The following is a 13,194-nucleotide window of genomic DNA, read 5'->3' as shown; positions in this document are numbered from 1 at the left end:
TGATATATTTTATATAAACATAATATATATTAATATATTATGGAAACTGACTTAAAATACACCATACTCCAGGGGCAGGTGACACTGAACATAGTCCACACAACCTTTCATCACCAAGTTCAAACTCCAGTCCAGCTCAAAAAAAAAAAATCAAAATGAGATTCCTAGTCCTTAATTCCTGAAGCTTGGATACATTTTTCCAAAGTGGTGCAATTCCAATTGCATAACACAAACAAGGACAAGTGCCAGAAAATAGGATTGAAACTGATTAACTCTACTTGTATTATCAGGTCCCAGTCTGACATGTGCCCAAACAGCTGAATGCCAGATGAGAGGGAAGGTGGCAGGGATGATGTAAATATTTTTATTAGGCTGTTGAAGTGTTTTTGACACAACAGTAACATCAGACCTTTAAAAATGCCACCCTAAAAATTATCCTGAAGTTTATCTATCATAAAACATGCATTCAGTAATGGAATATCCTATATATAAAGGTTGTGAGGTTCATCTTTATTTCCAACGTAAACTCAATAAGCATAAGGAGGATAAACATAAGGAAGATATATGGAATTCCAATGAGAACACCGGTAATTGGACAAGTCTGGGAACAACTGTTAGGCTAGCTGCAAAGATGTGAACTCAGAGAATAATTCCTATTGCTAAACAGGGAGCTGGGTTTCTCTTTGAACTTCAGGGGAAATGAGGATAAACCAGTTATTATAAAAGATGATCATTTAGTATCATCATAGCACTTCTAAAAACCTAACCAACAAGCCAAAGCATGAGCTAAAGCTAGTTATTTACTTCCAAAAATATAACTTTGTTTAGCTCCAAACAAATACTTCCACATACAAGACTGAAAAAAGATCAGAAGGTATAGCAGCTATTTTGAAACCTACATTTCCATCAAACATCTTATTTTATTTATATATTCCCCACTTTCCTTGAAGTAGTGCCCACACAAGCAACATTTCCCGTTTTGGAGAATAACCATTAATTTCACACCACAATGTTTTTTCTAGAAATATAATGACACAGAATGCAAGTATTCTTTATTAAAATATCTGAAGGCATGTCAGGTAGTTATGACTGGTAGTTATTCAGGAGCAAAGGTTGTTTTATTTTGGTTTTTTTCTTTCCCTTCTCTTTCCTTGTTTGCCAGCTAATAAGAGCTCTGGAGATGTAAAGAAGTGACTTGATCCCAATGCATTTTTAACATTGTAGTATAAATAATGCAGTCAGGTATGGAATAATTAGGCTGAAACTGTTCTGTGCAAGACAACTATTCTTATGCATGCTTCACATCAATGAATGCATTCTCCCAAGGCCTGGGACACTGTGAATGAATTCTGACATTTTCTTATGATTAATTAATTTTAAATAATTTCTTTCTTCTACTTTACAGTCTAACTGGGATGCTCATTTGACAAATATTTGAACTCCTAGTATCTCACAGTAAAGAAAACGAATTATTCTTACAGACATAGCCATGTCAAGATCCAAAAGCCTGTGTCAAAACTAAATACAACTGAATCTGTTCCTAATTTCTTCCTGTTGCTTTCAATAGTTTATGCTTTCATCCTACAACTCATGTTCTCATGTGACTTCTGATCACACACTCAACATAACACGCCATTTGCAAGTCCAGTGCCATACTCCAGCATGCATGTCAGACATGTCAGCATAGCGTCTGAATCAAAAGTTGTGAGCACACTGTGGAGTTTAAATTATGAAACATTGTCTCAGAATGACATTTCTCCTGTGATGGAAGCATTCTGCTCATGAAGTTATAGAAAGAACACATGCACATGAAGTAATTCAATGCAGCCAGCTAGGAGCCAACACTCAGCAGAAGCTACATGCAGGACAAGGGAAAAGAGGCAGGAAAGAAGGAGTAGACAGAAGAGGATTTGTGTTAAGGGCTGGGAGCAGTGAAGGACAGGGGGGCTGAATGAATGCACATTCATATAAAGCAGGGAGATGTAATTTTGTACTAATTCTTTCCCTCTGGCTCACAGAAATCATTAAAATGACTGCTAATTACAAGGTGTCTACCTCCAGTTTCCACGAGGAGCAAATCAGCTCAAGTATTTAATGGAGACAAATCCTCAAAATCCTTCACTTTTCAAAGTGCCAAGCTTGTCTGTTTCCCTTATGACAGATACTTATAAATTCTGAAGTTGCCACATTCTATTATGTGAATGTACAAATACCTAGCTTTGGAAATAAATGCAGACAATGAATAGGAAATATGATATGGGCAGGAAAGGTAAGAAATGTGTTGCATCTTCAGCACTTGAAAACAAACCCATGTGAAGTGTCAGGCCCAAAAGTACAACCCAGTATGCAAACATCATACCAGTGTTAATAAAACATGGAGATTAAGAGCTGCAGCTAGCAAAGAGTTTTATAAAGAAAACTAGATTTTTGATGAAAAGAGCACTTTCAAAGAGATTTACTTTCCTCAGAAGCTGTGATGTTCTGCTGTTTGCTATGTCTCTGGAAAGGAGACGCCTTTGAGAAATTTGCCTTTGAATCCCTTTGTATGTGGCAAAGCCAATTGCTTCTAATGGAACTTACCACTCAACCCTGGTTACTAAAAATTCAATATTTCCTTCTCAATTTCTAGTACTCTCAAGACCTGCCTTTATATGAATCCAGGGATGTGACAAATTCCATATTCTTATCTTGATGGTTTGGCTCACGAAATTTCTGACTGCCTATCTCTGAGATGACTACCTCAAATCAAAACTGCTAACCTGAAAGAGGGTAGGAATATCAATGGAAAAAATGGAGCTCAGTTAGATCTGAAGAACTCAGAGTTTTTACTAGACAGGACAGATTTATATTACAAAACCTGTTAAGCATGTTGCTTCTGAAAGCCCAAATTTATCTCAAGTAATAACAGGCTGCTAAAAACAAATAAAAACAGAGAGGAAGTGTGAAATGACAAGATAAAGGATTTAATAAACACATTAACATCAGGGTGAAATTTTTCAAAGCGAATCCTTAGTTTTAATAATAAAGCCTATCCCTAGATGCATTCTGCATCCCAGCACAACAATATGCACTTTCTCTGTGTGTGCATGGTTGTTGAAGATTAGAGACTGGGGCCAGTGAGGGAGGTTCAAATAGATGCAGGACACTTGAAAGCAAATCAGAATTGTCTCCAAAGGGCCACTTCCTGCTGGTGAGTAAGCCTTCACCCAAACAGTCAAGAGGAAGGGGCATAAGCAAAGCATTGCAAAGGACCATCCTGATTGTATCGGAGTGGAGACAACTAAGACAAACAAACTCAGGAAGTGGCAGGGGGTTAGAAACCCAGAGGAAATCTATGGCACAGGGAGGAAAGTGCAGAGATTGCGCCGATCTGCAGAGAGGTCATCTCTGGGTCGCACTGTGCCAAGCTTTTTCAAACCCACTTTATTTGGACTAGAACACAAAACTGGCACACACAGCTGGCGACTGCTGCAGAGGCTATTCAAATGTTAACATTCTCAATGATAAACAGCCAAAAAAAGTTCTGTGTAAGCAAATTGGAACAAACAACTAATCTAAAACTGGTTGCTAAGAGATGGAGGATTTCAGCCAAAACCATCCTGAAGCCCCAAGAATACTTTATTTTTGATCAAAAAAAGTACCTGTAGATGACGCCGTGTTGGTGAAGAAACATGAGAGCTGATGTGACCTCTGCAGCATAAAAGCGGGATCGAGGTTCGTCAAATTTGCGTGAGCGTTGGATTTGAAACATTAGGTCTCCTCCATTTACATACTCCATGACGAAAAAGAGGCGGTCCTGAAATTAATTAAACAGTGCTATTTAGCTAATTTCTTTTAGTGACATAAAGGACTGCTTGAAGCCACCCTTTAAATGACTGGAGCATTTACATAAAGAAATAAAAGAAAGTAATGCTACGATTCTGAAAAAGGAGAAAGCTGACAACCAAAAGCCAGCAAACCTAAAGAAAATGAGATGAGTCTCAAAGTGAGAAATGAGAAAAAGGCAATCAAAATACTGTATTAAACAGAACACATAAACATCTACACATCAACAAATACATATGGAATTATAATCAAGTTCATATAATAATAGAGATACTTAAGTGATATTATTTCTTTTATAATTTAGCCATGAAAATCGTAGTTTTAGAAAATTTAGCCAGAGTAACCCATAAAAGATATGTCAATTTTGTCAACTATTGACAGGTTGTGGGGCAAATTTCAGTCTTCTTTCTGCACTTCTCTCTTACCAGTTACTTTGTCTGCAAAGCAGACATTATCTTCCCCAAATAATGAAAAAATTATTTAGAACTGTTAAGCTACAGAAACCGGTGCTGCCAATCTCAAATACTTATATATGGTTTTTTCAATTGCCTCAAACCCTCATAATAAAATAGGACTGAATCATTAAAATATCTATCAGGTTCTTTCTATATTCTTCTAATGCTTATCACTCCCCTGTTCGAGCTTTCAAACCTACTTCCATGATGGAGGACTAGAAATGAATGTTCCTTGAGAACAGCAACTGAGATTCTCAGGCAGTCACACCACTAACCCAAAAGTTCAGCACATGTTGAAATAGAACTGAAAATATCAGTGAAGTAAACATGTGCTTGGCATCTTGAACCATTTATTATCTAAACTGGCAATGCAGGTGAAGGCATAAGGAAAGAAATGACACACATCTACTTGATATAATTTAGATCAATTTTTTGAAGTGTTTCTTACAAATTTTCATATTTTTCCCCAGTCTGTACTAATATCCTTAAACCTTCAACTTCTTGCCTGTCCGCCCTTGGTGAATGCCTACTCCAAATTCTTTATTTCCTTACTGCTAATTATCTACAGCTATATGCACATGAGTTAGTTAGAGGGGGAAGTAATCCTGTGTGACATGGCACACATATTTCTTCCCCAGGTCACATGATTCACAGGTGTGTGAGCATGGGACTTCACCCCTGCGCAGCTCTGATGTCACACTGCAGTTTGGCTCTAGCTCATAGTGTCTCGTGAGCTGGGTTGAGGAAAAAGAGACAAGATGTAACATTGCTTTGGACAAGGAAAAACAACAGAAGATGGAAGTTAATTAACCTCCCCCAAGTGAATCCAAGCCTGCAGATTACACAGTTTATATATATGAATCCAGAATTTCATAAATGTTTGTCATTTGTCTTTAATCATCTACTCTACAACTCAGACTCAGAGCACAGCACTTAAAAATACCCTTGAACTTCAGCATGTGCATTAGTGCTGCTCATTAAGTGCCTAACTGTTATACTTACCAGGGATGCTTCCTGGAGGAGGCTAGAAATGTTTGTCTGACTTTCTGCTGATTACAGAAAGAGGATGCAGAAAAAAAAACTTTGTGCCTTTCCTCCTGTATCTTGGGAACACAGCAACTGCTGGACTGGATGAAATTTGGAAAGCCAGGTGAACTGGCATTCTTGGTAAAGCATTGCTAATAACTTTGGTACATTTTCCAACATTTTCCTTATCATTCCCTAGGAAGGAAAACATCCTGAAGAATAGCATGAAAGCTTCCGGCTGCATCATACACTCAAAAGAGCATGGATTCAGAGCCAGGCCTTTGCTCTTTCTGTAATGCTCAGTACTGGTGATATGCTCAAAATCATAGTGCAGACTTTCTGGCATTAGTGTAGGGTTTAACTACCACTCTCTTTGCTTCTTTAAGCAAAATTACTTGTGGTAAGCTTACTGGGAACTTACTGGTTCTTGTGCTGTCTGTCTGATTTATCTTGGAACCAGTAAGGATTATAGCCTTGCTTTTAAAGGAAAATCTGGTTGTTCTCAGTCTTAGGATTTCAGAAAGTAGAGCTTAACACCAATACAGTCAGGTCTGTGATGAAGTCAGCCAAAAGTACAGCTGTGCTGCTGCTGGAACATAACATAAGAGGATATAACATCCCTACAAAGAAGATGTGCACATTGTCCTCTGTTGGGCTTCTGACTGCTGCACCACATAATGAGTGGCTCTGAAGAGCATTTTCAAGTGTCCCTTTGCAGGTCTTTCCCTAAGATTATCTCACATGGATACAGTTCAGTGTTTCAAGCACAAAACCTATTGGACTGCAGGCTGGGGAGAGCATGGCTAACACTTAAGTAACTTCTCCTAACACTTGTTGAAATTGAACTTTCTTATACTGCTATTTTAACCTTTCTAAAGTCAACAGTCTGGACTTAAGTGGGATCAACAAGGAAAACAAAGCTGCAATTCCCGTTCTCCTGAGCAGCCATAATCATTCCCAACATTTTGCTGCATCTACAACAGGTAGAAAAAAACCAATACCGATTCAAAGTGATGGTGCTGTGCCTTTTACAGCTGTGACTCCCAAATGGTAACCCTCAACTTGTCACTGAGCTGCTGCTCCCAACAGTGATAACACCAGAAAAAGACTGATTTACACAATTGTATAGATGAAGGCCACTTCCTAACATGTCAGGATAGACTGTTTTTTTTTTTTCCATATTAAATACTCTGTGTTTGATCCAAATGATTTTTGTGACATTCACTAAATGCCTAATTGCTGACTATTAATGGCAGAAACTGTGTTTAGTTAAAGCTTCAAGTTCTTTTATTGTAGTTCAGTCTTTTTTAGGTCACTAACAGTTAAGCTAACTGAAAATTTAACCTGGACTCTTTAGCAGAGTATCTTGTCACCAGCCTGAACAAAAGGTTTAGCATTATTATCTGAGCTGGAAACTGATATCTATCAATCATATCTCTCTCTTTTATATCTTCTTTTTTATGCACATCCCATTCTTATTTGAAAAGGTATTTCTCACATATTCTGCAGCTTACTTGACAATCTCATCAAAAGTATATGTACTAAAAGGACATTTAACAGCTCAGTAATTGAATTCGTTGTGCTATTGAATTTTTCTGCTACAAACCTATATTTCAAGTCACTTTCCCAGCTTTCCTTAGTAAACGTTTCAGTTTCCTACTGAGAATTCACAGGAAAAAAAAGGTTTGAAAGTTCTCTTCTCTTCTCTGTTTACAGTGAGTCTGAGAAAGTCCACTAGCATGGAGTAAACAGTAAGACGCACAACATGCACAAGCACAGCAGACCAGAATTTCAACAGTAGAAGGTATCATCTTTTTTTGATGAAATATATTCAGTCCCTATGTAAACTACTTTCTTAAAAGCACCCTCTGGTCTTTTTCTTATTAGTCAGGACAATCAGCTGAGACTCATATTTACTTGAAAAGAAGATGTAAAAGGAGAAGAGAAGAGAGAATACTTTATGAATAGGAGCTGAGATTGACAAGTCCATTTATTTATTTTCCACAACCTCAGCAAAACCAGACACATTATTTTGATTTTTGCACTCAAGCTTTTTCCCATATCTTTCATCAAAGGTTAATGTTCAAAATACAGGTTCCCAGCCCTCTGACTCCCTCCCTTCTGTCATAATGCAAGCACACACAGAGTGACCCAATGAGACCTCTGAGTTCAATGAAGAAAGGATGAAATCCTCCCACTAGTAGTGAAATAACTGTATTATTCCTGATCATATGTACCTTGCTACATGTACCACCAGGAGTTACTCAAACATCGAAGTATGAGAATATAAAGTGAACACCCTTAAGAATTCTACATTAAGGGACAAGGCAGTGTTTCCTCAGTTAAAAATGCTATACAAGGTATGACTTTATTATCAATTGTGTTCCAAGAGAAAATGGAATGGGTTTGATTTGGACTGCATTATTTTTGAACTTTGTTTTCATAACATTTGGGAAGTATGTTTTGATGAGTAAAATAAATGTAAAGCAGTCCTGGGAACTCTTTAATTATATAAACTAAAATAAAAGGCAAAATCACAAACAAAGACATTACAGATTAATCCTCTCTTGGCACCTATAAAGCAAGAAAAGTACTGCAAAGTAAGCTAATATGTTTTCTGAAGTAAAGTAAACTAATGTGTTTTCTGAAGTAATTTGATTCTTTTTTGGGGTTTATTTTAGCTCTTAATCAAACTGCTTTTCCTTGAATTTCTTAAAAGACATGGTTGAATGAGAATACTTAAAATAACAAATGGAAACAAAAGCAGAGCACAGCGCATGAATAAGATATTTTAAAAGAAAACTGGATGTGAAATAAACAGGCTAGAAGTAAAAAAAAAGTATGTTTAACTCTGTATTTCCACAGTATTTTCTGACCATAAATGTAACTCTTATACCAGAATGCACAATGGCTGCCTTAATATCTCTATGATTCGAGTCTTACCTCCCAACTTTCTTAACTGACAATCTCTTACATGCTTTGTATCATCAAAAATGGACACCAAAACCCAACCTTTTTTCTAGTCTTTGGCCTTATCACTAAATGGCGGAGTAAGTTTACTAGATAAACTAGAAATCTTGTTTCATCTCTCTCATTTCACTCCTTTAATATTGTCCCAATTTAATTTTTCATTTCTTTACATTCAAAATAGCCACCCCCTGCTCTACTGTGAATCCTTCTAAGACTGCACACTTTATTGTGATTATCGCCATTTTCTGATTTTTAGTTTTATTTATATATTTTTTGTTTATATCTGACTATGTATTATGTACACTCCCTGCCACTTTATATTTGCTCAGGTTTAGACGTTATGAGTTTCACTGGACAGAGGTTCTACCTTTTTTCTTTTGGAATATTGTACATGTTTTAATTTGGGAAAAGGAGGGGAGAATTCTAGAAACATCAACAGCAATAAAATCTAAGGATATAACAGATTCAACCCAGTTCCTCTTTGTGGAGGTGTGATTAATGACCAAGGTCTTCCTACTAGTAAGACCAGATAATCTTGCCAATCAGTTCTGATTTAACAGATGACACTATACAGTCTATTAGTTTTTTAGATGTGGAATAATACCATTGTTAAGGAACAAACTTCTACGTAAACCCTGTATGAAAGGTTAGACATGGAAAGACTTTGATGTATTGTTTACATTATTTATTGTGTAGATCTTAAAAGACTTTTTAAAAATTGTTATCAGTCATTAACCCGTCTGTCCTTTGTTTGTTTTCCAATTAAAATCTCATTAACATTAAATTGCAGTCTGAAGACAATCCATTGATAGACATAAAACCATGTACAATTATCACTTCAATCTGAAGAACACAAACTTTTTTTTCTTTTTGAGTCCTGACAGCTGGGGGACCCAATATGCAGTTCAACACAGCCTGATTACTGAAACATTACAAAACAAAAATAAATCATGCAATCTGTCTCTCAGTTTCAAAACTGAGATGTGCATCCATGGCACAAGTCAGAGAATAAATCTACTGCTTTTTGTTTCCCGCTTCAACTTTTATAATACTTAAAATCATTCAGGAAAGACAGTGAACATGGACTCATGTCCAAACTTCACAATTGATAAATCTTAGCAGCCTACTCCAACAACCATTTTCCCCTTTATTTATGTTTTCATACAATTGGCTGAGAATAAATTCTTTCTGATTCTCACTAGTTCCCTAAATGAAGTTCTTTGTATGAATACAGATTTTTCTCCCAATTTCAGAAAGTTGCATTTGAATTAGATTTCTTCAGAGGCCCCTGAAAGTATCAAGGAAACTAATATGTGTATCAAATACAGGTAAATGCAAATGTAAAAGAGTTCACATTCTAGTAGAGTACTGTTACATAAGGGAATATGTTTAGCCACTAAAGTTGTTGCAAAACAAAAGTCAAACACACAACTTTTATTGCTCAAGAAGTCAGGTAAATATATCACCTTGGTATGCTCAGTAAAATGATATTTTATTCATGTCTTGCATGTATGGAATTCTTCTTCAACTAATACAAAACTGTGATTACTTAACTCTATTTAAACAGGATGCTCAAACAGTTTGTTTAAAATTACCTAAAACTACAGCAACTGTCCCACCCCTCTGAACTTAAATAAACATTTCCTGCTTCTGATGGAAGTTGCACAGGCATACTGTACACAAAACTATGTGCAAACCTTCACTACCCAGAGACAAAGACTAACCAGGATGGCAGATTCATTTTCTACAATCCTAGCATTAGGAGGGGCAAAGATAAATCCAAGAGAAAAACCAGGCACAACACTAAAGAAAACAACAAGAAGATCTCTCCTGTTCTTGTGATTCCTTTTAGAAGTTCACAGTAACAATCTCCAACAGGACACTATTACATGTTATCTGTCTCTGATTTCAGTGTTTATACTCAGGGCTAATTGTGTTGTTTTTCCTGTTTTGTACCAGAGCTTTCAAGGAGTTCCAAAGAAGAAGGGAACAGTTTCTATGAATCCCATGTTTCTTGGAAGAAATGACCTGTACATAGGAACTGCTATCTTAAATTTCACATGAGATGTCTGCATCTTTCACTTAACACAAAATGCACACGTTCAGATTTTGTATTGGAGATTTTTTTTGTCAGCCAAAATTCCACACTCCAAATTGATCTCCAGCTGGTGAGGACCTATTATAGTTAGGGCTTGTTGATCAGTTTTACTCAGCTTTGCCCAGTAATTTCAAATTAATTTTTTGCTCTTGAAAGAATTGCCTCAAAGGTAAAACATAGACCGGAGAGAATCAGAGAACCACACAAAACTGGATAAGGAAATCTTGCGAGGTCATCTAGCTTATCCCACTGACAGGCAGGATCAGCTGTACCTAACCTAAGGGGAACTAACCTTTCCAATGCTGCAAGGCAGTCTCTGGCCTTTGACAGATCTAAAACTGTGAACCTGAACAGGCCTGCTGAATGGACTCAATTTGGCCCACAAATCCCTAGAAGCAGGAGCCTCTGCTAATCTGGTCTGCCAGAGGGCAAATGGGTCTGTCTGCATTCCACTGCAGTGGAGTCTCATTTCTGCCAGAAATGCCCTGCTCTCTTCTCAGCCCCCTTGTCACCAGCAAAAGCCAGTACTGAGTGATATTCCTTGAACATACTCGGCCTCATAGGTCAAAAAATTGTATCAGTTACTGAAAATAAATTGACCTTCTCTTAAAAATCGCCACTGATAAGCACTCCTTCATCTCCTCTGGCAGGCTGTTGCAGTACTTGCAGAAGATATCACTGGGAACTCTTTCACTGCTGCAAATCATTTGCTTTACTTCTTACTCTAACCTTACTCAAAGTATCAATTCCTAACTGTGCTGGAAATTATATAATACCTTTAGAGAAACAATTCTGTGCTTTCCACCTTTGTTTTTTATAGAAAGAACTGCTTACTGGTTTTTCTTGATTTTACAAAATTGATAACAGAATATTTCTATTCTGTTTGTAGAGACTTCAGACACTATGTTATAGAGAGCCTGTGGGAGAAGAAACACTTCTAAAGCCTTGAGAATGGTTTCAAGAATAGCTGGCCTGTTTTGAGACACTCAAAAATCCCTCTGGACCCTATCATAGCATACCATGTGAATAGCCAAAGAAAGCTACAAATCAAATGCAATTAGTTTTCAAACAGTGCTTCCAGAATCTGCATGGAGATTCTCAAGTCCTTTACAGTGTATTACTGCAAAGACCTGCCTTGCAGCATTTACTCAGCTATAATGTGAGCTGCTGGAAAGGGGTTTTAAAGCAAGAGGTTTGTCTGAGATCTCTGTATGCCATAAAGCAGTCCTGGTATGTTCACTTTTGTCATGGGAGATTTATGTTGTCTCCTTATGGAATATCCATGGATACTGGAACAAAATGGAGTACTTAACATGTCTTTCATGCCTATAGCACATCTCATAGTGCTATTCAACAAGGGAAACGTGGCTTGTGTTAAGCATCTTGAGATAAATTGGCTGGCTTGGGTGAAGGACTTACTATGTGCCAGCAGTAGGTCGCAGAACCATGGAAGTTAATGATTCAAAGCAGGAAATGTTATCCAGGACTTCACCCATTCTTTGCAAAACATTCAAGGAACCATTAAATTTTACCAAGACCAGCGCTCAAGAAGAAAGTTTTATATATGGCAGTTCCAAAGACATATCCAGCAATACTCTAAAACTGTCCAAAGTGAAGAGAAGCCGGCCTGTCCTGAATCCATTGAGAGTGAAAAAATGTGCCCTTTGTTTGTCACCCCAGCACTGATACTTCCAGGAAAGTTTAGTTGAATGTTTCAAATATTGAAAGACTCTAGTCCTACATTACTGTGGCAAGCAAAATTCACTGACATTGGCATAATTTTTGAAATGTGCAGGTCTTTAACTGTAGCATAAATGCTGGAATATAAGAAAGAATGATTATGAAAAAAATCTAGACTCTGCAACAAGCAATCATATGTAGCTTAAAGTCACAGATGAATATTAGACCCCTCACACAGACCTTTTTCCTGTGCAATTTATGAACACCTGATCTTGAATTCAGTCTTCCTAATGTTTTCCCCAGATAATAAATTTTGTCATATTACTATCTGGACCAAATTTACTATGCATTGGATTAGCTGGTGTATCAGGCTCCTACTAGGTCTAGTAAAAAAAAAATAATCCAAAATTTAATTAATCCTGTTTTCTAAAAAAGATGAAATTTAGAGTAATTCAATGTTGCACAGAAACAGCAGGTGGAGAATGGTCAGTCTGCTTTCCTCCATAGAGCTCCCATTTTATTTACTGAAAATATGACATAAAATTCTAGCCCTGAGTTGCTCAAATACACACAATTTCATATTAAGACCCTAAAATTTAATCACGTGAGAGCAAAAATGTTCATTTTTTTACTTCCTTCATCCTTTAAATTAAGAATTAAGAATTACAATTTTGCTTTTTGGTCTTCTTGGTCACTGATGGATATTATACCTTCTCCCCAAGTGAATGTTTTCTATGTGACACCTATAACATATCTCATTTTCTGACACAGTACCTACAGAGCTAGTGCTGAGACACTCTTGAGTTCAATAGGGGTTGAGATCAATTAAATTTTTAGTACTGTAATATGTGGTATTTATTAGACAAGAGCATGCAATGGAAAATGCTGAACAAATTATGTTTATTTGCATTTCATCAGTTAATCCCGTACCTTCTAACCTTGGAGATGAAGAAAAAGACTTTGGAATTTGGGAAGATCTTCATCTCCAAATTATCCTGGATGGATATGTGTTGTGGTGTCACTGGACTTTTCTGAGAGCTGGGGCAAACCTTTCGGTGTGCCCCCAGCTGCAGTGTTGGTAGCTGTGAGCTCCACGGTGAGCTCAGGGAAGGGCACTCCCTGGGTACCAACCTTGCTCCC

General features: G+C 37.1%; 1 protein-coding gene across 1 annotated transcript in view; it reads right to left on the bottom strand.

Moving 5' to 3' along the window:
• Nucleotides 1-13,194, bottom strand: part of PRKCE (protein kinase C epsilon) — a 287,139-nt gene that overhangs the window by 52,289 nt on the left and 221,656 nt on the right. The window contains exon 11 of the mRNA XM_005416195.2: nucleotides 3,642-3,796. Within this exon, the coding sequence (XP_005416252.1) occupies nucleotides 3,642-3,796 (155 nt within the window). The remainder of the gene's footprint in view (nucleotides 1-3,641; nucleotides 3,797-13,194) is intronic.

This window comes from Geospiza fortis, unplaced genomic scaffold (genome assembly GCF_000277835.1).
Source record: "Geospiza fortis unplaced genomic scaffold, GeoFor_1.0 scaffold41, whole genome shotgun sequence".
Classification (NCBI taxonomy): domain Eukaryota; kingdom Metazoa; phylum Chordata; class Aves; order Passeriformes; family Thraupidae; genus Geospiza; species Geospiza fortis.
This window is presented reverse-complemented; position numbering and strand designations above follow the sequence as displayed.